The following is a 21,595-nucleotide window of genomic DNA, read 5'->3' as shown; positions in this document are numbered from 1 at the left end:
AGAGCACTACATTACTGGTTTTTATATTTAATCAGCAAACCTCATTCACACAATTGCCCCTGTTGAAAATGGTGAGATCTGTACTTCAATTGTCTTCCATATGGCAGCTTGAAAAATAACTAATAACTTCCAAGTTCATTATTCACTCCATGTTCTCTGGTAAATAAAAGGATTTGAATTTATATAGAGCCTTCCACGACTTGAACATCTCAGAGTGCTTTGCATCCAATGAAGTACTTCTGATGTGTAACAATTGTTGTAATGTAGGCAACTTGGCAGCCATTTGTGCACAGCAAAGTTCCACAAAGAACAATGTGATAGTGATCTAATAATCTGTTTTTTTACTGATGATGTTTAAGGGATAAATATTGGCCATGACACTGAACTCTTTTACATTCTTCTAAGAGGGAAGAAGGAGCCTCAGTTTAATATTTCATCTGAGAAATGGCACGTCCAACAGTGCTCCATTCTGTGCACTGGAGTGTCAGCCTAACCCACAACCTGCTGACCGAGGCAAGAGCTCTACCAATGAACTGTGGCTGACACTGCGGATGCCATTCCTTGGGGACTAATCTCAGCAAGTAATGGTTCATAGTTTTCACAGTTTGTCCACAGTCACTCATAGAGCTCTCTGTCACCTTCCATTTGTGTAGCATGTGGTTGCAGCACCTATGTGAAGTTCTGATGCTGTTTAGTGACCCATGTCTTGTGAAGCTAGGTGCTTTATTCGTGGGATCTGTGATCAGGCCCTGATTCTTGACCCTGTTTACTCCATGCACCAGTACTTGTTTTTAGGTTAGAGTTCTGAAGTTTTGAGACCTGACTGCTAAGCAGAAGGAATTCCTGGACTTAAAGCAGCATCTTTAGAGCTTCTGAACATCTTCATTAATATATAGTTCTGTGTTTGTTAGGGTTCCTGGTTGTATTTGATTATTGCTACTTCTCTTTTGACTGTCAGTGGCAAGATATGTGGAAGGTCAGGGAGTCAGACTATACTTCAAAGAGGTCTCCCTCTAACCCCTTTATTTTTTTTCCTGTTTAAACTTTTCTAACCTTTTATTGTAACCTACCCCATTTATACTTGAGATCAACCTTGTTCCTTTTTGCTTTCATGAAAGCATTTAGAAAAGTTTTTAAATATGGTAGGGTGATGAAACCTGACTATAACAGTCTGCCCAGATAATTATACAACTTCTCCAATTTATAATGGATGATTCTGTGATTGGACGCTCCCAGTGTGGAATGATACCTACAAGAATCGCTAATCACCAGCCTGCGTCTTTGATTTTCCATTCATTAATTCAGTTGAATAGAAACTCAAGGTATGTGGCCTTTCAATTTTGCAAGCACTATTCTGTGCCAGCACCACTCCTGACTGGCGGCATTCAGCCAGGGAATAGCTTCCTGGCCTTTACAGTGTTACCATGTTGTAATGTTAGACAAATCCTAGGTGTGAGTTTCAGTCACCAAGGGTATATGTCAGCTATTGTTTTTCAGCCTAAAGTACCAAGCTTGCATCAGTCACACAGGCTGCAGCCTAATTAACCGTTTCCTTAAATAGTGCATGTGGCATCCTTCTTAAACATTTTCAGTTTAACCTGTAATTATATTCATTAACAATTGTCCAATTTCTGCATTTTTTTATATGTAAAGGCAAAACATTAAAGATTCAAAGTACCTCAGATTACGTGAGAAAGACGTAGAAGAACAAATCTGAAGGGAAATTAGAGATGCAAGCATTATAGAGTAGTTATAATGGGGGACTTTAATTACCCGAATGTAGACTGGGACAGTGGTAGTGTAAAGGGTGGAAAGGGGCAGAAGTTCCTAGATTGTGTTCAGGAGAATTTTCTACAACAGTATGTGTCCAGTCTAACAAGAAAAGACGCACTGTTGGATCTGGTTCTTGGAAAGGAGGTGGGCCAAGTAGATCAAGTGTCATAGGAGAACATTTAGGAGACAGTGCTCATTGTATTGCACATTTTAGGATGATGATAGAAAAGGACAATGGGCAATCCAGAGTTAGAATAATTAACTGGACGAGAGCCGACTTCAATGGGGCAAAAATGGAGCAGGGCCAGATAGACTGGAATGAAAGATTGCCAGGAAAAACTGTAGCTGAACAATGGGCTGCTTTCAAAGAAGAATTGATTCAGGCCCAGGCAAGGTATATTCCATCGAAAGGGAAAGGTAGGGCAAACAAATCCAGAGCTCCCTAGATGAAAAGGGAGATAGAAATTAAAATAAAGAAGAAAAAGTGCGCCAATGACAGGCGTCAGGTAGAAAATACAACTGAGAACCAAGAGGAATACAGAAGGTTCAGAGGGAAGGTGAATAAGCATATTAGAGGAGCAAAGGGGAATTGAGAAAAGACTGGCAGCTAACATAAAGTGGAATCCTAAAGTCTTCCTATAGGCATATAAATAGTAAAAGGATGGTAAAAGGAAGGAGTAAGGCCAATTAGAGATCTAAAAAGGAATTTACACATGGATGAAGGAGCCATGGTTGAGGGATTAAATGAATACTTTGCATCCACTTTACTAAGGAGGTAGATGCTAATCAGGCCATGGTGACAGACGAGGAAACTCTGTCACTAGAAGTGTTCAAAATTGATATGGAGGAAGTGTTGAACAGACGATCGATACTTAAAGTTGACAAGGCACGGGACCAGATGAGATGCTTCCAAGGATATTGAAGGAAGTGAGATTAGAAATTGCAGGGGCACTGGCCATAATCTTTCAGTCTTCCCTAGACTCGGGTGGTCCCAGCGGACTGGAGAATTGCAAACATTACGCCCTTGTTCAAAAAAGGTTGTAAGGATAAGCCCAGCAATTAGAGCAATCAGCTAACTTCAGTAGTGGGCAAGATTCCAGAAACAATTATTTGGAGTAGAATTAGTAGTCGCATGGCAAAATGTGGGTTGATAACGAAGAGCCAGCATGGATTTCTAAAGGGGAAATCGTGTTTAACTAACTTGCTGGAGTTTTTTGAAGAGGTAACAGAAAAGGCTGGTGAGGGTAATGCTGTTGATGTCTTGTACATGGACTTTCAAAAAGGTAATTGATACAGTGCCACACAACAGACTTGAGAGAAAAGTTATTGCTCATGTAATAAAAGGGACAGTAGCAACATGGATACAAATTTGACTGAAAAATAGGAAGCAAAGAGTAATGGTCAATGGATATTTTTCAGGCTGGAGGAAGGCTTGTAGTGGAGTTCCCCAGGGGTCGGTATTGGGGCCCTTGCTTTTCCTGATATTTATTAATGATCTAGATCTTGGTGCGCAGGGGACAATTTCAAAGTTTGCAGATGATGCAAAGCTTGGGAGTGTGGAACTGCGAGGAGGATGATGTGGAACATCAAGAGGACGTAGACGAGTTGGTGGAGTGGGCATATAGCTGGGAGATGTTCAATGTGGAGAAGTAAGAGGTGATATATTTTGGTAGGAAGAACATGGACAGGCAATATAAAATAAGGGGCGAAATTTTGAAGGTGGTGCAGGAGCAGAAAGACCTGGGTGTATATGTGCATTGATCATTGAAGGCGGCAGGACAGGTGAAGAGAGCAGTTAATAAAGCATATAGTGTCCTGGGCTTTATTAATAGGGGCATAGTGTACAAGAGCAGGGAGGTTATGCTGAATTTATGAGACACCCGTTAAACCTCAGCTGGAGTATTGTGTACAGTTCTGGGTGCCACATTATAGGAAGGATGTAAACACATTAGAGAGACTGCAGAAGAGGTTTACAAGAATGGTTCCAGGGATGAGAAACTTCTGTTATGAGAGGTTGGGATTCTCTTCTTGGTGAGAAGGTGCCTAAGAAGAGATTTGATGGAGATGTTCAAAATCATGAGGGGGCTGGACAGAGTAGATAGGGAGAAGCTGTTCCTGCTCGTAAAAGGATCAATAATGCGAGGGCACAGATTTAAAGTGATTTGCAAAAGAAGCAAATGTGACGTGAGAGAACTTTTTCACACAACCAGTAGCTCGGGTCTGAAATTACTGCTTGGAAGTGTGGTAGAGGCATGTTCTACCGAGGCATTCAAGCGGGCATTAGATGATTATTTGAGTAGAAACAGTGTGCAGGGGTAGAGGGAAAAGGCAGGGTAATGGCACTAGGTCATAATGCTCATTTGGAGAGCCGGTGTAGATACAATGGACCGAATGGCCTCCTTCTGTGCTGGCAATAGGAACATAGGGGCTGGAGAAGGCCATTTAGCCCATCGAGCCTGCTCTGCCATTCAATATGATCATGGCTGATCGAACACTTCAATGCCTTTGTCGCGGAAAACGGAGTGAACACTCAGACCCAGGAGGTTTGTCTCGGAAGTCTTTATTGAATCATGATATCATGGAGAGCCCAGCAGCGTACAATGGAGCTAGCCGGCACTCTGAGGAAGCATCAGAGTGTACACATTTATAGTAAAAGTCGTACATATCAAAGAGCTTGAAGTTGGTAAGACTGTCTAACCTTCAATAATTAATTACATTGAGAATCATTGTCTTTGGCATGCAACACACAATTAGTCTATTCTAATTTATGACTATGCAGGATATTGGGGGAAGCCCATCTGGTAATAAAAAAGTGAGACAGAGAATAGATAACCATGCTTGACCTTATCTTTAGTGCTAGGGGGTGTACACTCTAGAGAACAGATGACCATTGCTTGATCCTGTCTCTTTGTGTTGGGGGCAGACATCCTAGCCTTGTCTCAAGGATTCTAGGAAGCTTGTTTAAGATACTCCTTTTCTCCTTTCCTGCTCAATTAGCTGGCAGCTGCAGGTGTACCTGCTAGAACAAAAGAGGGAACTGTGCTGTAGTATTCCACTACGGTTTTAACTGTTTAACCCTTAGTTGTCCTGTAGATGTATTTTATTCTTCCACAGCCTTTTACCCACACTATCTCTATAACCCTCTACGTTATTGTTAATCAGAAATCTATCAATCACTACCTTTAAATATACTCAATGACTGAGCTTCCACGGCCCTCTGAGGTAGAGAATTCCAAAGATTCACAACTGAGTAAAGAAATTTCTCCTCACCTCAGTCCTAAGTGACTTCCCCCTTATTTTGACATTGTGTCCCCTGGTTCTAGACTCCCAGCCAGGGGAAACATCTTACCTGCACCTACCCTGTCTATTCCTTTAAGCATTTTGTAGGTTTCAATAAGATCACCTCTCATTCTTAGAAACTCTAGAGAAGACCATAAGACATAGGAGCAGAAATTAGGCCATTCGGCCCATCGAGTCTGCTCCGCCATTCAATCGTGGCTTATAAGTTTCTCAACCCCATTCTCCCGCCTTCTCCCCGTAACCTTTGATCCCCTTACCAATCAAGAACCTATCTATCTCAGTCTTAAATACACTCAATGACCTGGCCTCCACAGCCTTCTGTGGCAATGAATTCCATAGATTCACCACTCTCTGGCTAAAGAAGTTTCTCCTCATCTCTGTTCTAAAAGTTCTTCCCTTTACTCTGAGGCTGTGCCCTCGGGTCCTAGTCTCTCCTACTAATGGAAACATCTTCCCCACGTCCACTCTATCCAGGACTTTCAGTATTCTGTAAGTTTCAATCAGATCCCCCCTCATCCTTCTAAACTCCATCGAGTATAGACCCAGAGTCCTCAAACGTTCCTCATATGTTAAGCCTTTCATTCCTGGGATCATTCTCGTGAACCTCCTCTGGACCCTCTCCAGGGCCAGCACATCCTTCCTGAGATACGGGGCCCAAAATTGCTCACAATATTCTGAATGTGGTCTGACCAGAGCCTTATAAAGCCTCAGCAGCACATCCCTGCTTTTATCTTCTAGTCCTCTCGAAATAAATGCCAACATTGCATTTGCCTTCCTAACTACCGACTCAACCTGCAAGTTAACCTCAAGAGAATCCTGGACTAGGACTCCCAAGTCCCTTTGCACTCCAGACTTCTGAATTCTCTCCCCATTTAGAAAATAGTCTATGCCTCTTCTTCCTACCAAAGTGCATGACCTCTCACTTCCCCACGTTGTATTCCATCTGCCACTTCTTTGCCCATTCTCCTAACCTGTCCAAATCCTTCTGCAGCCTCCCCGCCTCCTCAATACTACCTGTCCCTCCACCTATCTTTGTATCATCTGCAAACTTAGCCAGGATGCCCTCAGTTCCTTCATCTAGATCATTAATGTATAAAGTGAAAAGTTGTGGTCTCAACACTGACCCCTGCGGAACTCCACTAGTCACCAGCCGCCATCCTGAGAAGGACCCCCTTATCCCCACTCTCTGCCTCCTGCCAGACAGCCAATCTTCTATCCATGGTAGTACCTTGCCTCTAACACCATGGGCTCTTATCTTACTGAGCAGCCTCCTGTGCGGCACCTTGTCAAAGGCCTTCTGGAAGTCCAAGTAGATAACATCCATTGGCTCTCCTTTGTCTAACCTACTCATTACCTCCTCAAAGAATTCTAACAGATTTGTCAGGCATGACCTCCCCTTGATGAAATCATGCTGACTTTGCCCGATTTACCATGTACTTCCATGTATTCTGAAATCTCATCCTTAATAATGGACTCTAAAATCTTACCAACGACCGAGGTCAGGCTAATCAGTCTGTAATTTCCCATCTTTTGCCTCACTCCCTTCTTAAACAGGGGGGTTACATTAGCGATTTTCCAGTCCTCTGGGACCCTCCCTGACTCCAGTGATTCCTGAAAGATCACCACTAACTTCTCCACTATCTCTTCAGCTATCTCCTTCAGAACTCTGGGGTGCAATCCATCTGGTCCAGGTGATTTATCCACCTTCAGACCTTTCAGTTTTCCTAGCACCTTCTCCTTGGTAATGGCCACCATACTCATCTCTGCCCCTTGACTCTCTTGAACTTTGGGGATGTCACTCATGTCTTCCACTGTGAAGACTGACGCAAAGTACCTATTCAGTTCCTCCGCCATTTCTTTGTTCCCCACTACTACTCCAGCGTCATTTTCCAGCGGCCCAATGTCCACTTTTGCCTCTCTCTTACCCTTTATATATCTAAAAAAACTCTTGCAATCTTCTTTTATATTACTGACTAGTTTACCCTCATATTTAATCTTCTCCCTCCTTATTTCTTTTGTAGTTGTCCTCTGTTGGTCTTTGTAGGCTTCCCAATCCCCTGGTTTCCCATTGCTCTTCGCCGCATTGTATGCTTTCTCTTTAGTTTTTATGTTGTCCCTGACTTCCCTTGTCAGCCATGGACAATACAGGCCCAGTTTGCCCAATCTCTCTTCATAAGACAGTCCCGCCATCCCCAGAACAAGTCTGGTGAACCTTCATTGCACTCCATCTATGGCAATAATATTCTTTTTTGAGGTAGGTGGACCAAAACTGCGCACACTACTCCAGGTGCAGTCTAACCAAGCTTCTATACAATTGAATCAAGACTTCACTACTCCTGTACTCAAATCCTCTTGTGATAAAGGCTAACATTCCATTAGCCTTCCTAATTGCCTACTGCACCTGCATGTTAGCTTTCAGTGACTTATGGACAAGGGCACCCAGGTCCCTTTGTACATCTACACTTTCTAATTCTTACCATTTAGGAAATATTCTGCACCTGTTCTTTCTACCAAATGGATAACCTCACATTTTTTCCACATTTATATTCCATCTGCCATGTTCTTGCCCACTCAATAAGTCTGTCCAGATCCTCCTGTAGCCACTTTACATCTTCCTCACAACACATTCCCACCTAGCTTTGTATCATCCTTGAACTTGGAAATATTTCATTTGGTCCCCACATCCAAATCATTGATATATATATATATATATATATATATAGTGAACAGCTGGGGCTCAAGTACTGATCCCTGCGGTACCCCGCTAGTCACAGCCTGCCAACATGAGAATGACTTGTTTATTCCTACTTGGTTTTCTGCCTGTTGGCTAATCCTTAATCCGTGCCAGTATATTTCCTCCTATCCCAGTGCTTATATTTTGCTAATGAACCTCATGTTGGGTACTTTATCAAAGCCTCCTGAAGATCCAAGTATAATATGTCCGTTGGCTCTCCTTTATCAATTTTGTTAGTAACATCCTCAAAAAGCTCCAAGTTCGTCAAACATAATTTTCCATTTTACAATTTCATGCTGACTATGCCCAATCAGATCATGATTATCCCAAGTACCCATTTATCACATCCTTTATAACAGATCCTAGTATTTGCCTACAACTAATGCAAGGCTAATAGGTCTGTAAGGAGAGGTGATGGCATAGTGGTATTGTTGCTGGACTAGTAATCCAGAGACCCAGCGTAATGGTTTGGGGACCCACCATGGCAGATGGTGGAATTCAAATTCAATAAAAAGTCTGCAATTAAATGTCTGATGATGACCATGAAACCATTGTTGATTGTTGTTAAAACCCATCTGGTTCACTAATGTCCTTTAGGAAAGAAAACCTGCTGTCCTTACCTGATCTGGCCTACATGTGACTCCAGACTCAGCGATGTAGTTGACTTAACTGCCCTCTGAAATGGCCTAGCAAGCCACTCCATTGTAACAAACCACTACAAAACCACAGAAAGCAGATGGACCACCTGGCATCGACCTAGGACAATGCCCTGTCAACCCTGCAAGTCCTCCTTATTAACATCTGGTTCGAGTACAATTCTACTGTTGCTGATGACCCAAGGCGCCTTCTGAATGCCCAGTCTTGAGGCGTTAGATTTGTTTGAAATCTATCCCATTTAGTACGGTGGTAGTGTCACACAACACAATGTGAAAGCGGGACTTTGTCTCCACAATGACTGTGCAGCGGTTGGTGGGGATGAGGTCAAGTATGTTTTCCCCTCTTGTTGGTTCCCTCACCACCTGCCACAGACCCAGGTGCCTCAGAGTAGTCAAGCAACAGCCTGACATAGTCATCCTCAAGGAATCATACCTTACAGATAATGTCCCAGACTCCTCCATCACCATCCCAGCAGAGGTAAGCATAGTGGTATACAGACGGGAGGGTGTTGCCCTGGGAATCCTCAACATCGACTCCGGACCCCATGAAATCTCATGGCATCAGGTCAAACATGGGCAAGGAAACCTCCTGATTACCACGTACCGCCCTCCCTCAGCTGATGAATCAGTACTGCTCCATGTTGAACATCACTTGGAGGAAGCAATGAGGGTGGCAAGGACACACAACGTGTTCTGGGTGGGGGACTTCAATGTCCATCACCAAGAGTGGCTCAGTAGCACCACTACTGAGCTGGCCCAGTCCTAAATGACATAGCTGCTAGACTGGGTCTAGCAGGTGGTGAGGGAACGAACAAGAAGGAAAAACATACTTGACCTCATCCCCACCAACCTGCCTGCTGCAGATGCATTTGTCCATGACAGTATCGGTAGGAGTGACCACTGCACAGTCATTGTGGAGACAAAGTCCTGCCTTCACATTGTGTTGTGTGACACTACCACCGTACTAAATGGGATAGATTTCAAACAGATCTAACGCCTCAAGACTGGGCATTCAGAAGGTGCTGTGGGTCATCAGCAAGAGTAGAATTGTACTTGAACCAGCATATCCCCGACTCTACTATTACCGTCAAGCCAGGGAGTCAACCCTGGTTCAATGAAGAATGCAGGAGGGCATGCCAGGAGCAGTACTAGGCATACCTAAAAATGAGGTGTCAACCTGGTGAAGCTATAACACAGGACTACTTGCGTGCCAAACAGCATAAGCAGCAAGCGATAGACAGAGCTAAGCGATCCCACAACCAACGGATCAGATCTAAGCTTTGCAGTCCTGCCACATCCAGTTGTGAATGGTGGTGGACAATTAAACAACTCACTGGAGGAGGAGGCTGCACAAATATCCCCATTCTCAATATGGAGGAGCCCAATACAGCAGTGCAAAAGATAAGGCTGAAACATTTGCTTCAGCCAGAAGTGCCAAGCGGATGATCCATCTTGGCCTCCTCTGGAGGTCCCCAGCATCATAGATGCCAGTCTTCAGCCAATTTGATTCACTCCAAGTGATACCAAGAAACAGTTGAAAGCACTGGATACTGCAAAGGCTGTGGGCCCTGACAATATTCCGGCAATGTACTGAAGACTTGTGCTCCAGAACTTGCCGTACCCCTAGCCAAGCTGTTCCAGTACAGCGACAACACTGGCATCTACCCGGCTATGTGGAAAATTGCCCAGGTATGTCCTGTATACAAAAAGCAGGACAAATCCAACCCGGCCAATTACCGCCCCATCAGTCTACTCTCCATTATCAGTAAAGTAATCGGAGGAGTCATCAACAGTGCTATCAAGCGGCACTTGCTTAGCAATAACCTGCTTGCTGATGCCCAGTTAGGGTTCCGTCACAACTTCTGACCTCATTACAGCCTTGGTTCAAACATGGACAAAAGAGCTGGACACCCGAGGTGAGGTTTGAGTGACTGCCCTTGACATCAAGGCCGCATTTGACCAAATGTGGCATCAATTAGCCCTAGCAAAACTGGAGTCAATGGGAATCAGGGGGAAAACCCTCTGGTCGGAGTCATACCTAGCACAAAGGAAGATGGTTGTGGTTATTGGAGGTCAGCCAACTCAGCCCCAGGACATCACTGCAAGAGTTCCCCAGGGTGGTGTCCTAGGCCCAACCATCTTCAGTTGCTTCATCAATGACCTTCCTTCCATCGTAAGGTCAGAAGTGGGGATGTTCACTGATGATTGCACAATGTTCAGCACCATTCGCAGCTCCTCAGATGCTGAAACAGTTCATGTCCAAATGCAGCAAAACCTGGACAATATCCTGGCTTGGGCTGACAAGTGGCAAGTAACATTCATGCCACACAACTGTCAGGCAGTGACCATCTCCAATAAGGGAGAATCCAACCATTGCCCCATAATGTTCAATGGTGTTACCATCACTGAATCCCCCACTATCAATGGAGGTTACCATTGACCAGAAACTGAACTGGACTAGCCATATAAATACTGTGGCTACAAGAGCAGCTCAGAGGCTAGGAATCGTGTGACGAGTAACTCGCCTCCTGACTCCCCAAAGCCTGTTTACCATGTACAAGGCACAAGTCAAGAGTGTGATACCATCTACAAGATACACTGCAGGAATTCACCAAGGCTCCTTGGACAGCACCTTCCAAACCCACGACTACTATCACCTAGAAGGACAAGGGCAGCAGATAGATAGGAACACCACCACCTGGAGGTTCCCCCTCCAAGTAACTTGCCATCCTGACTTGGAAATATATCGCTGTTCCTTCGCTGTCGCTGGGTCAAAATCCTGGACCTCCCTTTCTAACAGCACTGTGTGTACCTACACCACATGGACTGCAGTGATTCAAGAAGGCAGCTCACTACCACCTTAAGGCCAACTAGGAATTGGCAATAAAAATGTTGGCCCAGCCAGCGAAGCCCACATCCCGTGAACGAATAAAAATAAAAACTCCCTGTTTTCTTCCTCCCTCCCTTCTTAAATAGTGGGGTGACATTTGCTACCTTCCAATCTTCAGGAACAATTCCAGAATCTATAAAATTTTGGAAAATTATCACCAATGCAGCCACTATCTCTATAGTAACCTCTTTCAACGCTCTGGGATGCAGAATATCAGGTCCCGAGAACTTATCAACTTTCAGCCCCTTAATTTCTCCAATACAACCTTCTTACTTGTACTAATTTCCTTCAACTCCTCATTCTCCCTCGCCCCTTGGATCTCTAAATCTCAGAGATTTCCTGTATCTTCCTCAGTGAAAACCGACAAAGTAATCATTTAGCCTTTAATGGACCCACATTTGTATTAGCCAAACGCTTCCATCTGACAAACCTATAGAAGCTTTTACAGTCCGTTTTTATGTTTTTTGCTAGATTGTATTCATATTCTATTCTTGTTTTTTCTTTACCAGCTTCTTGGTCTTCCTTTGCTGTATTATAAAAATCTCCCAACCCTAAGGTTTACTACTACTTCTGGCAACTTTATAAGCCTTTTCTTTTAATCTTATACAATCCTTAACTTCCTTTTTGTCAGCCACAGTTGACTGACGGTTTTTGGGTTTTTACACTTTGAAGGAATGTATAGGAATGTAAGCTGTGTAATAGTTCTTTGAAAACTATCCATTGCCTATGTACAGTCATACCTTTTAATGTATCTTCCTAATCCACCTCAGCTAATTTGCCCCTCATGCCTGAATGATTTCCTTTATTCAACTTTAACGCCTTTGCTTCAGAGTGAACTACCTCACTTTCAAACATAATGTAAAATTCAATCATATTGTGGTCACTCATCCCCAAAGGTTCTTTTGCAACAAGATTATTAATTAGCCCTTTTTCATTACATAATACTAGATCTAACATAGCCTGTCCTCTAGTCGGCTCCTCAACATACAGCTCTAGAAAACCATCCCTAACACACTCCAGAAGCTCGTCTTCCACAGCATTAGTGCTCAATTGGTTTACCCAGTCTAGATGCAGATTGAAGTCACCCACGATTACTGTATTGCCCATGCTACATGCTTCTCTCATCTCCTGATTAATACCATGCCCCATATTACCATTACTATTTGGTGGCCTATAAACCACTTCAACCAATGTCTGCTGCCCTTTGCTATTTCTTAGCTCCACCCAAACAGATTCCACACATTGTTCTTCCAACCTGAGATCCTCCCTTTCTAATGCACTGATCCCATCCCCTATTATCAGCTTAACTCCGCCTCCTTTCCCTTCTTGTCTGTCCTTCCTAAACATCAAATACCCTTGAATATTCAGTTCACAGCCTTGGTTACCATGCAGCCATGTTTCCGTAATGGCCATTATATCATACCCATTTACCTCTATTGCCTTTATACCATCTGCCTTATTGCAAATGCCGTGCACATTCAGGTAGAGTGCCCTTAACTTTGTCTTTTTGACATCATTCTGCATTCGAAGCATACCCAATACTCTGCTTTGTTTCTCCTGCCTTCTAGTCTCACTACTACTGCCTGTTACCTGCTTTACTTCCTTCCAATTTGACGCCACCCCTCAGGTTCCTGCCCTCCTGACAAGCTAGTTTAAATCCACCCCAACAGCACTAGCAAATCTCCCTGCAGGTATATCAATCCCAGTCATGGTAATATGTAACCCGTCCAGCTTGTACAGGTCCCACCTGCCCCAGGATCGGTCCCAATGCCTCAGAAACCTGATGCCCTCCCTCCTATACCAGTTCTCCAGCCAAGTATTTAATCGATCAATCCTCCTATTTGTATGCTCACTAGCACATAGCACTGGGAGTAATCCTGAGATTACTGCTCTTGACGTCCTGCTTTATAATTTCCTTCCTAACTCCCTAAAATCTGCTTTCAGGGCCTCCTTCCCCTCCTCCTACCTATGTCGTTGGTACCAATGTGGACCACAACTTCTGACTGATCCCCCTCCCCCTGAAGCATGTCCTGCAGCCGCTCCATCACATCCTTGCCCCTGGGACCAGGGAGACAACACACTGTCCGTCCTGAAGTCACATTTACTGCTGCAGAAATGCCTGTCTGATCCCCTGACTATGGAATCCCCTGTCACTATTGCCCTTCCATTCCAAACCTTGCTGGTTTTCAGATCTTGTGGTTCAATTTCAGAACAGGATCTTCATCCACCAAGACAACATCAACTATTGATTCTATTCCTCACTCCTGTCAACTCTTGGAATGTGTGCTATTAAAATTAGGTTATTTGCTGGTATAACTTCATAATTCAAGGACAGTAATGGAACAACGTGCATTTATATAATTCCTTTATTATAAAAATGCACCAAGATAGGGGTGAAATGGACATAAACTGCCAAAGCATAAGTTTAAAAATTGGTTTAAGAAAGGATTTAAAAGTGGTACAAGAAGTGATAAGATGGAGAGATTTGCAATAGGGCTGAGATTACTGATGTTAATCATACAACCAATGATTAAGTGAGTGAGAGGTGCCAGAGAGAATATAAGGCTGGGGGGGAGAAGCAAAATAAAAATGGAAAATGAAGGAAATTCTCAGGAGGTCTAGCAGCATCTGTGGGGAGATAAGTAGAGTTAACAGGTGGAATTTAGTGCCCCCCTGGAGGATCGGGGGTGCCGTATGCTCGGGTGGAGGGATGCAGGATGGAGATCCCAGCTCCTTCCAATTTAGACCTGGGTGGGAAGGCTAGAGGATTACCTTCATACTCAAAGGCCAATTGAGGCCCTTAAGTGACCACCTTAAGGAAGACTCGATGGCCTCCACTTGTCACCACTGATATTTAACCAGAGGTGGGTGGGAGCCACGCCATGGGACTTACTACCAGGGCAACACTTGACGGAGGCACCTGCCAGTGGGAACAGAGGAAGTCAGAGTAAGATCCCCACCTTTTTAAATCAACCCCCCCACCCCCCCACAACCAGCTAAACTAGCCGGGGTATTCTTGTCTGGCCCCGGCAAACCCCTTTTCCAGAGGCTGCAGTGATAATTCATGGTGTAGGCCACACTGGTGGTGGCATCATTCCTGGTGGTAGTGCTGCTGGTACAGGAGAGCTGCCAGCCTCTGATTGGATGGCAGCTCTCGGATGCAGGACGCCAATCTTACAGCAGAATTTCCTGGGGGATGTTCCCCTTACAGGAGCCGGGAACCCCAACACTAACCAGGTAGGTGCCTGCTCAACTCCCATCGGCACTCCCAGAAATGGCCATGGTGAGGTTGCTACTCATTTTCCAGCAGGTGGAAGGGCCTCGTGCCACCACCAATAACTCCACCTAATGTTTCAACTTAGTGCTTTTGGTTCTGACGAAAGGTCACTAACCTGAAACATTATCTCTGTTTCTCTCTCCACAGAGAGTGCCTGAACTGCTGAGTATTTCCAGTGTTTCCTGTTTTATTTCAGGTTTCCAGCATCTGCAACGCTTTATTATTGTGGAAAAGAAGCATGGTGGAGGGACCCTCTGAAAATCTCTCTCTTAATTAAATTTCGCCTAGCAGAGCATTCATTCATGTGTTCTCACAACTTCATGTTAGAATCTCTCCAAACATGTTCCCACCACTTCCGCAACATTGAAACAGCCCAGATTGAAGTCACAAATGACATATGTGACTGGCTGTGGTGCACTATCTGTCCTCATCTTTCTCAACCAGTTGGTAGCCATTAACATGGTTGACCATACCGTCCTTCTGTAACACTGCTCCATTTTCTAACTGGGTGGGACTGCCCTCATTAGGTTCCATTATCATCCAAAGTGAAAATGGAAAATGCTGGAAACATTCAGCAGTTCAGGGAGTGAGTTAATGGCCAGAATCTTCCGATCAGAATCGGAACCCCTTGATCCTACCCTTTTTTTTACAGCACTAGCTGCCATATTCTGGTAAGTAGGGTTTAAATGTCCCAAAGCTTCTTTCAAAACTGCGGAGAGAAGCAATGTGGGTAGGATGGCAGCTGGATAGGGTGGTGAGGTCAGGTCGTGGGGTTGGGGGATGGGTCAGGTCGAGGGGTCAGGAGGGGGGAGTTCAGTTGTGAAGTCAGGTTGGATCCGGTCGGGGACCCTGGTGGAAGGAGCGTCGCCTAGTTGGGGTGGGGAGGGGGGTGGGAGGAGAGTCGCCTGGTGGGGGCTAGTCTTGTCGATAAGGAGTCGGGTGGTCAGGTTGGGTCGGGGCATTAGGGGAGGGGTTGGGTCCGGTGTAGGGTTGGGGGAGGTCAGTGAGTGATTGGGAGGTCAGTTGTATAGTTACCCAGGAGTTAGACTAGGATTTTTCTGTGTAACATTTCCTGCATAACTATCCAGGTAAGTCAGAACTGTCCAAAGTCTCTGACTCTAACTCAGACTTTTGGAGGGTCCCAGGGAGCATGGGAATTGCTCATCAGAAGTTCAAACTTCCTAGACAATTCCCATGGAGTCGTTGCATTGGGACATCCGAGGGGTTCCATAGCACTTCTGGGGAGGTGTGTCCGATGTACGTCAATCCGGTGACAGGAAGATCTGTGCCAACCTTTCAGTTTGATTATTTTCATCAGAATTGGAAGAAGTTAGCAATTTAACAGTTTGTGAGCAAGTACAGAAATAAGGGGGCGGGGTAGGGGGGGCTAGATGAAGGAATAAAACGGACAGTCTGTATGAATGATTAAATGACAAAAAGGATGGTGCAATGATAAGAGCGTTAGGAATGGAACGATAAAGAAACAAAAGATGGACGCAGAGGAGGTGCAAATGACAACAGCAGAAACATTGCCAGCACCTGCCCTCCAAAAAAAAGAAATGCAGCAGTTATGAGCTGAAGTTGTTGAACTCAAATTGGCACCAGAAGGTTTTAAGGTGCCTAATCGAAAGATAAGATGTTCCTCAAACACGTATTGAGTTTCTCTGCAACAGCATAGGAGTCTGAGGTCAAAGGTTTTTGGAGAATTAGAATGGCAAGTGACTGGAAGCTGGGAGTCACTTTTCTGTTCAGTTGCTTGTCTCCCAGAGTGTGTTCTGCCACCACTTGGCTTGTGTTTTTTTGCTGATTGCAACTTAACTATTGGGATGCTCAATGACATTACTGAGTTGATGGAGGCTGGAATTATTAGCCAATATTTCAAGTGATAGTTTGCTTTGTTAATCTTGACAACTGATTCTAATGTTCTTCAAGGGCAATTTCATGGGTCCAAGAGCCATTGTATTGAGAAAGCAGTGATCGATGTGGAGAGAGGCAAATCGTTTCCTGCAATTCTGTTAAAATGTGTGTCACTGAGTAAAAACAAATAATTAGTCTGCATGTATTTTATTCATTGATGCAACAGAATGGATACAACTTTAAAAAATTGTACTGCGGCTTAAGTTTAACATTGTTGCTTTTCCTTTGAACAATGTTTTTTGTTTCTGACTATTTTCAACATCATGTCATAGAATTATACAACAGAAAAAGACATCATCTGACCCTTCATACCTGTGCAGACTCTTCAAAAGAACCTACTCCTTACTTCCATTCTCTTGTTTATGTACTCTCATACTCATTTATTCATTTCCTTTTTAAAATATTTAACCATTTCAGCCTTTGAAAAGCTATTATGACTTCTGCTTCCACTCCTGCTTCTGGTAGGGCATTAACTGTCCTAATAATTTTCAGCTTCAAAAAATCTTATTCTCCTACCCTCACCCTCCCTTCTTATGGTTTTGACCTTAAATTAATGTTGTCCAGTTGCTGATTCACTAACTAATGAAAATGGTTTTCCTGACCTGCTTTAGTTTTTCATTTTGTATATAATTTACTGCCTTCTAATTATTCCTCTCAAAGTGTCTTATCACCTCACATTTCTCTGCATTAAATTTCTTTTTACATCCATCCGCCCAATCTACTAATTTGTTTGTCCTCCTAAAGCTATCACAGCTTCTTGTTTTAGTGTGGTCTGCAAATTTTGATGAAATGACCCTTTAAATTCTAAGTCCAGGCCATTTATAGGAAATAAATCGGGGCTTGCTGAATGATCTTCAGGAGCTCAGCTATATTATTAGGTATGTGAATATACCAGTTTCTAACAATCAGTGTGAAATGGAGAGGTAGGTATAGGACTCAGATGATACAGGTTTAAACCATGGTTCAATAGGCAACTTTTGATGTGAAACCTTTAAGGCAAGGCTATTGGACTCTCAAAATCAAGTTTTAACATTCACTTGTTTTATTTTTCTAATTCCAGGATGATAGAGCTGCTTTTGAGAAGCCAAAGGTAAGGTGATCTTGTTTCTATTACAACAGGGTTATTTCTATTTTTGTTAAACACGATCAGTAGCCATGTGTTAAAATCTAATTTGATATCTTGCAAGCAGTTGACAGATTTCAAGGGAGCTCATTCAAAATTACGTTGTATTCCATGTTTGAGAAGTATATTCATGATTGCTGTCTGCCTGCTCACAGGATCCCAATGTAGAGCAAGTAGCAGCCACCGAGCAAGTATACTACCTAATATAAAAATATATTTTGAATCTTGCTACTTGATATTTCTGTTTGCTTTAAAATCAATATAATTGAAGGGTAGATAAAAAGCATTCCGCAGGTAGCCTTCCAAAGAAAGCGCCTCCATAGAGACGACAGATCATAGCACGTTTCCGGCAGGACAGAAGTTGCATCTACTTTGGAATTAGCTTTGGAATGTAGATGCTATCCAAATGTGGAATGTGAGCTTCCTGGACTGTACCAGGGAGTTGTACTGATGTGGGGCTGAGACTTGTTGCAACAAGCTTTGGAGCCAACTGTAATGGTCAGAAGAGGAAACTTTGAGCTGCCTGTAATTAGCACCCCCCATTGGTCTTGCACTGTGAAACCTTTTTATCATTTTAATTTCTCCTGACCTCCACCCTATCACAAATGTTTCCTTTCATTGTTTTCCCTCTTTTACTTGCTCAAACCTACTACATTTCTAACTTTCCCCAGTTCTGATAAATGACCATGCCTCTGTGGGCACGCTCTGTTGCCATCTCTGCTCTTTATCCCCCCCCACCCCCCCCACCACCCTCGCTGAGTATTTCTAGCATTTTCTGCTTTTATTTCAGATTCTGCACCCTCCCCAGATCTGCTGATTTTTTTTTTTACATTCTTTCATGGGATGAAGGCATCATTGACCAGGCCAACATTTGTTGCCTATCCCTAATTGCCCCTGAGAAGTTGGTGGGTGAGCCCCCAACTTGAACAACTGCAGTGCATGTGCTGTAGGTAACCCACAGTGCTGTTAGGGAGGGAGTGGCATGAGGTCAAAAGTCCAGGCAACTTATTCCACTCTGTAGTGCTGGGCTCCTGCTCTGTTCTCCTTAACACCAGTCCCCTACTGCACTCTATATACATTAAATGCAGTTTACAGCATTGGTGCAAGTGTAATCACTGTTGCAATGCCTCCTTGGTGTAAATGGAATTAGTCTCCTGTTTCTGCAGTTAAAGCTTTTGGTGGGTTGGGGAGGGGGTGGTAGGAATAAAGCCAAATAGATTGAAAAGTAAGGAATATCTTGTGCGTGAATCACAGCCAGTACAATTTTTTTTAATCGTTTCGGGATGTAGGCATGAGGAGCATTTATTTCCCATCCTTCGCTACCCTGAGGAAGTGATGAACCACGGAGTAGTGCTTTAGTACTGAGTCGTCTGGCCACTCCATAGGGCAGCTAAGAGTAAACCACATTGGTGTGGGTCTGGAGTCACATGTAGATGTAGGGCAGTAGATTTCCTTTCCTAAAGGATATTAATGCATCTGTTGGGTTTTTACAATACAACAGGTTTATGATCACTCGTGCTAGATTTTATTTCCAGACTTTAAAAACTGAAATTAAATTCCCATCTGCCAAGGTGGAATTGAATTTGAGTTCTCCAGGTTATTATTTCTGGCCTTTTGGGTTACTGATCCAGGAACCTAATCATTACACTACTGAACCCCTATATGGTGTATATATAGCAACTAGAATTTTGCAGTAAATCAGATAAAAACCCCTGAAATGTAATCGGGGCAACTACATGGGTAAAAGCTAGTGCAGCTGGTAACTTCCTGCATGTTAGCTTTCATTTTTTGCCTGCAGATCAAATCTCCCTGATTTGAGACTTTTCATATTCACGAGATAACGTGTTGGTCTTTCTATTATAGGAGCCAGCTGTTGTCATATTGGAGCCTGAATCAAGGTACAAAATTGTCTGTAAACAATTATCCTTTTTTTCAATGGAGTTGATGTCATTCTTTCGTAAAGCATATTGTAGCATTGACTTTCGAATAGTAGATGAAGTTTGAAGTATAGTGTTGGTCAATTTTCACGACAGTGCTTTCTGTCCTCGTTCGTATTTATGAATCATAATCTAACAAGCATCTTTATTAAATTAGAGATGACCTGATGGCTGTGTCTAATTCACCACCTATATTTTACTCCATTCTGGTCATTTTAAGTTCAATTTTTTTCAGTGTTTTCCATCTAAATTTTTGTTTTGCTATTTTTTTTTCTTGGTAAATTCCAACAGTTTGAGTTCATTTCATTCACAGGAGTTTATGTTCTTGCAGCATTCCCACCGCCACCTCTTTTTCCTTCCCCACACCTGTCCTAACCACTTTTTATGGTTGAGACCAGTTAACTCCAAGCAGACCCTGGAATGAACCTGAGGAAGGTTGGGGGCGGGGGAATTTCCCCTCAGTTGTATCAATTTTGTAAATGCTTTCTTTTATGCTAGAGTTCGGTAGCATTTGATCATGAACCAATGGGTTTGTTTGTCATGGTTGTTTTTGCTTAAAGGTACGCTAACCAAACGTTTGTAAGTTAATAAATAAAAGTGGCTCTCATACTATGATGTTTTTGATCCTGTGGCTGTTCTTTTCTTGCAGTTGGTGGTCCAGTTGGATAGTCCCAGCAATAGCCGGCTTGACTGTGGCCCTCCTATATCGCCTTTATGCAGCCGATCAGTAAACACTATGTATAGAAGAGACGTTGGCACTATTTCATGTTGATTACAACCTATTATAAATTAGTTCAAAATGTGAAAATTGTTACGGTTCATATGGGCAGTTCCCTTGAAGAATTACACAGAATTACATCATATCTGCAGCCCAGAAACTGGCTCATTTGGTCTATCTCAGTATTTGTACTCCACGTGAATCAACTTCCATTCAAATTACCTCTTCCTGCCCTCCCTCTAAAATCCCTCAATTCCCTTCCCTCCAATGTATGCATCAAGCCTCTCCTTAAATGTGACAGTGCTATCATTTTTAACCATTCATTGTTGCAGTGAGTTCCACATCCTCACCACTCTGTGTAAAGAGAATAATACTGACTTCGTCATAGATGGTCTAGCACTTGTCTTTCCGTGGTTGGAAAATGTTTCCTTCAAAATGTCAATGAGATAGGGTAGGGGTTAGTAATCTAGCATAGATTTCACATGACTGTATTTAACTGAGAGAATTGTCTCCAGAATGGGCCAGGTGCAAGAATTATTTCCCATCCGATTTATCATAATGAGGCTGTTCCCATCAGTAAGTTTCTTGGTGAATTGCTGAGGTTTTTGACGTTTTGGGAGTGCCTTTGTATTATTTGATTCACTGTGCCTTTTGTGTGAAGATCCCAGATGTGCAAAGAGAAACAATTCTGAACAACTAATATAAATCTGTATTGTATATAATCGTATCTGCTGACAAGTGTATTTTTCAATATAGTAATGAAATCATGTACTTCATTTTTACAAATAAATACATACAGATAAATAGTACATCCAAAGCACTTTCTCACCTTTTGTTGACCAAAGTTAGATTAGAATTTTGAGCATAAAACAGTTCAGATTGTGCTTTGTTTTCCAAATTTCTTCTCTTTGCCAAGCTTTTCAGGGTTTCTTCTCCATGAGCAGCCTCCAGCTTAAGGAAGGTTCCTTAAGTAGCCATTATTCATATGCAAGAGTTGATGGTGAATGTTGACACGCTATTTGACTATGAAACAGGAAGAATCATCATGAATGAGCCCTGTTCTCGCCCAGCCTCAGTAGAGACTGGAAATTAAATCCAGGACCTTCCCTTCATAAATGGCTCAGGTAATCTTTGAAGTCCAATGGAGGAATTTACACTCTGGGCTTTGAAACGGAAACAATATTTTAGTAATGTAACAGGGCACATCTACATTTTTTTTTGTGTAGTGGCAGAATGGGGAGAGGAATTCATTTGTTTTGAAGCTATAGGT

The 21,595-nt window shown here is 43.1% G+C and overlaps 1 protein-coding gene across 1 annotated transcript in view; it reads left to right on the top strand.

Annotated features, from left to right (window-relative positions):
* Window positions 1-21,134, top strand: part of cyb5a (cytochrome b5 type A (microsomal)) — a 46,888-nt gene extending 25,754 nt beyond the window's left edge. Inside the window, exons 3-5 of the mRNA XM_078540058.1 lie at window positions 17,608-17,637; window positions 19,534-19,568; window positions 20,257-21,134. Coding sequence (XP_078396184.1) covers window positions 17,608-17,637; window positions 19,534-19,568; window positions 20,257-20,338 — 147 coding nt within the window. The 3' untranslated portion in view covers window positions 20,339-21,134. The remainder of the gene's footprint in view (window positions 1-17,607; window positions 17,638-19,533; window positions 19,569-20,256) is intronic.
* The last annotated feature ends 461 nt before the right edge of the window (window positions 21,135-21,595 follow it).

The sequence above is a fragment of the Cetorhinus maximus genome, chromosome 4, assembly GCF_964194155.1.
Source record: "Cetorhinus maximus chromosome 4, sCetMax3.hap1.1, whole genome shotgun sequence".
NCBI classification, from domain to species: domain Eukaryota; kingdom Metazoa; phylum Chordata; class Chondrichthyes; order Lamniformes; family Cetorhinidae; genus Cetorhinus; species Cetorhinus maximus.
This window is presented reverse-complemented; position numbering and strand designations above follow the sequence as displayed.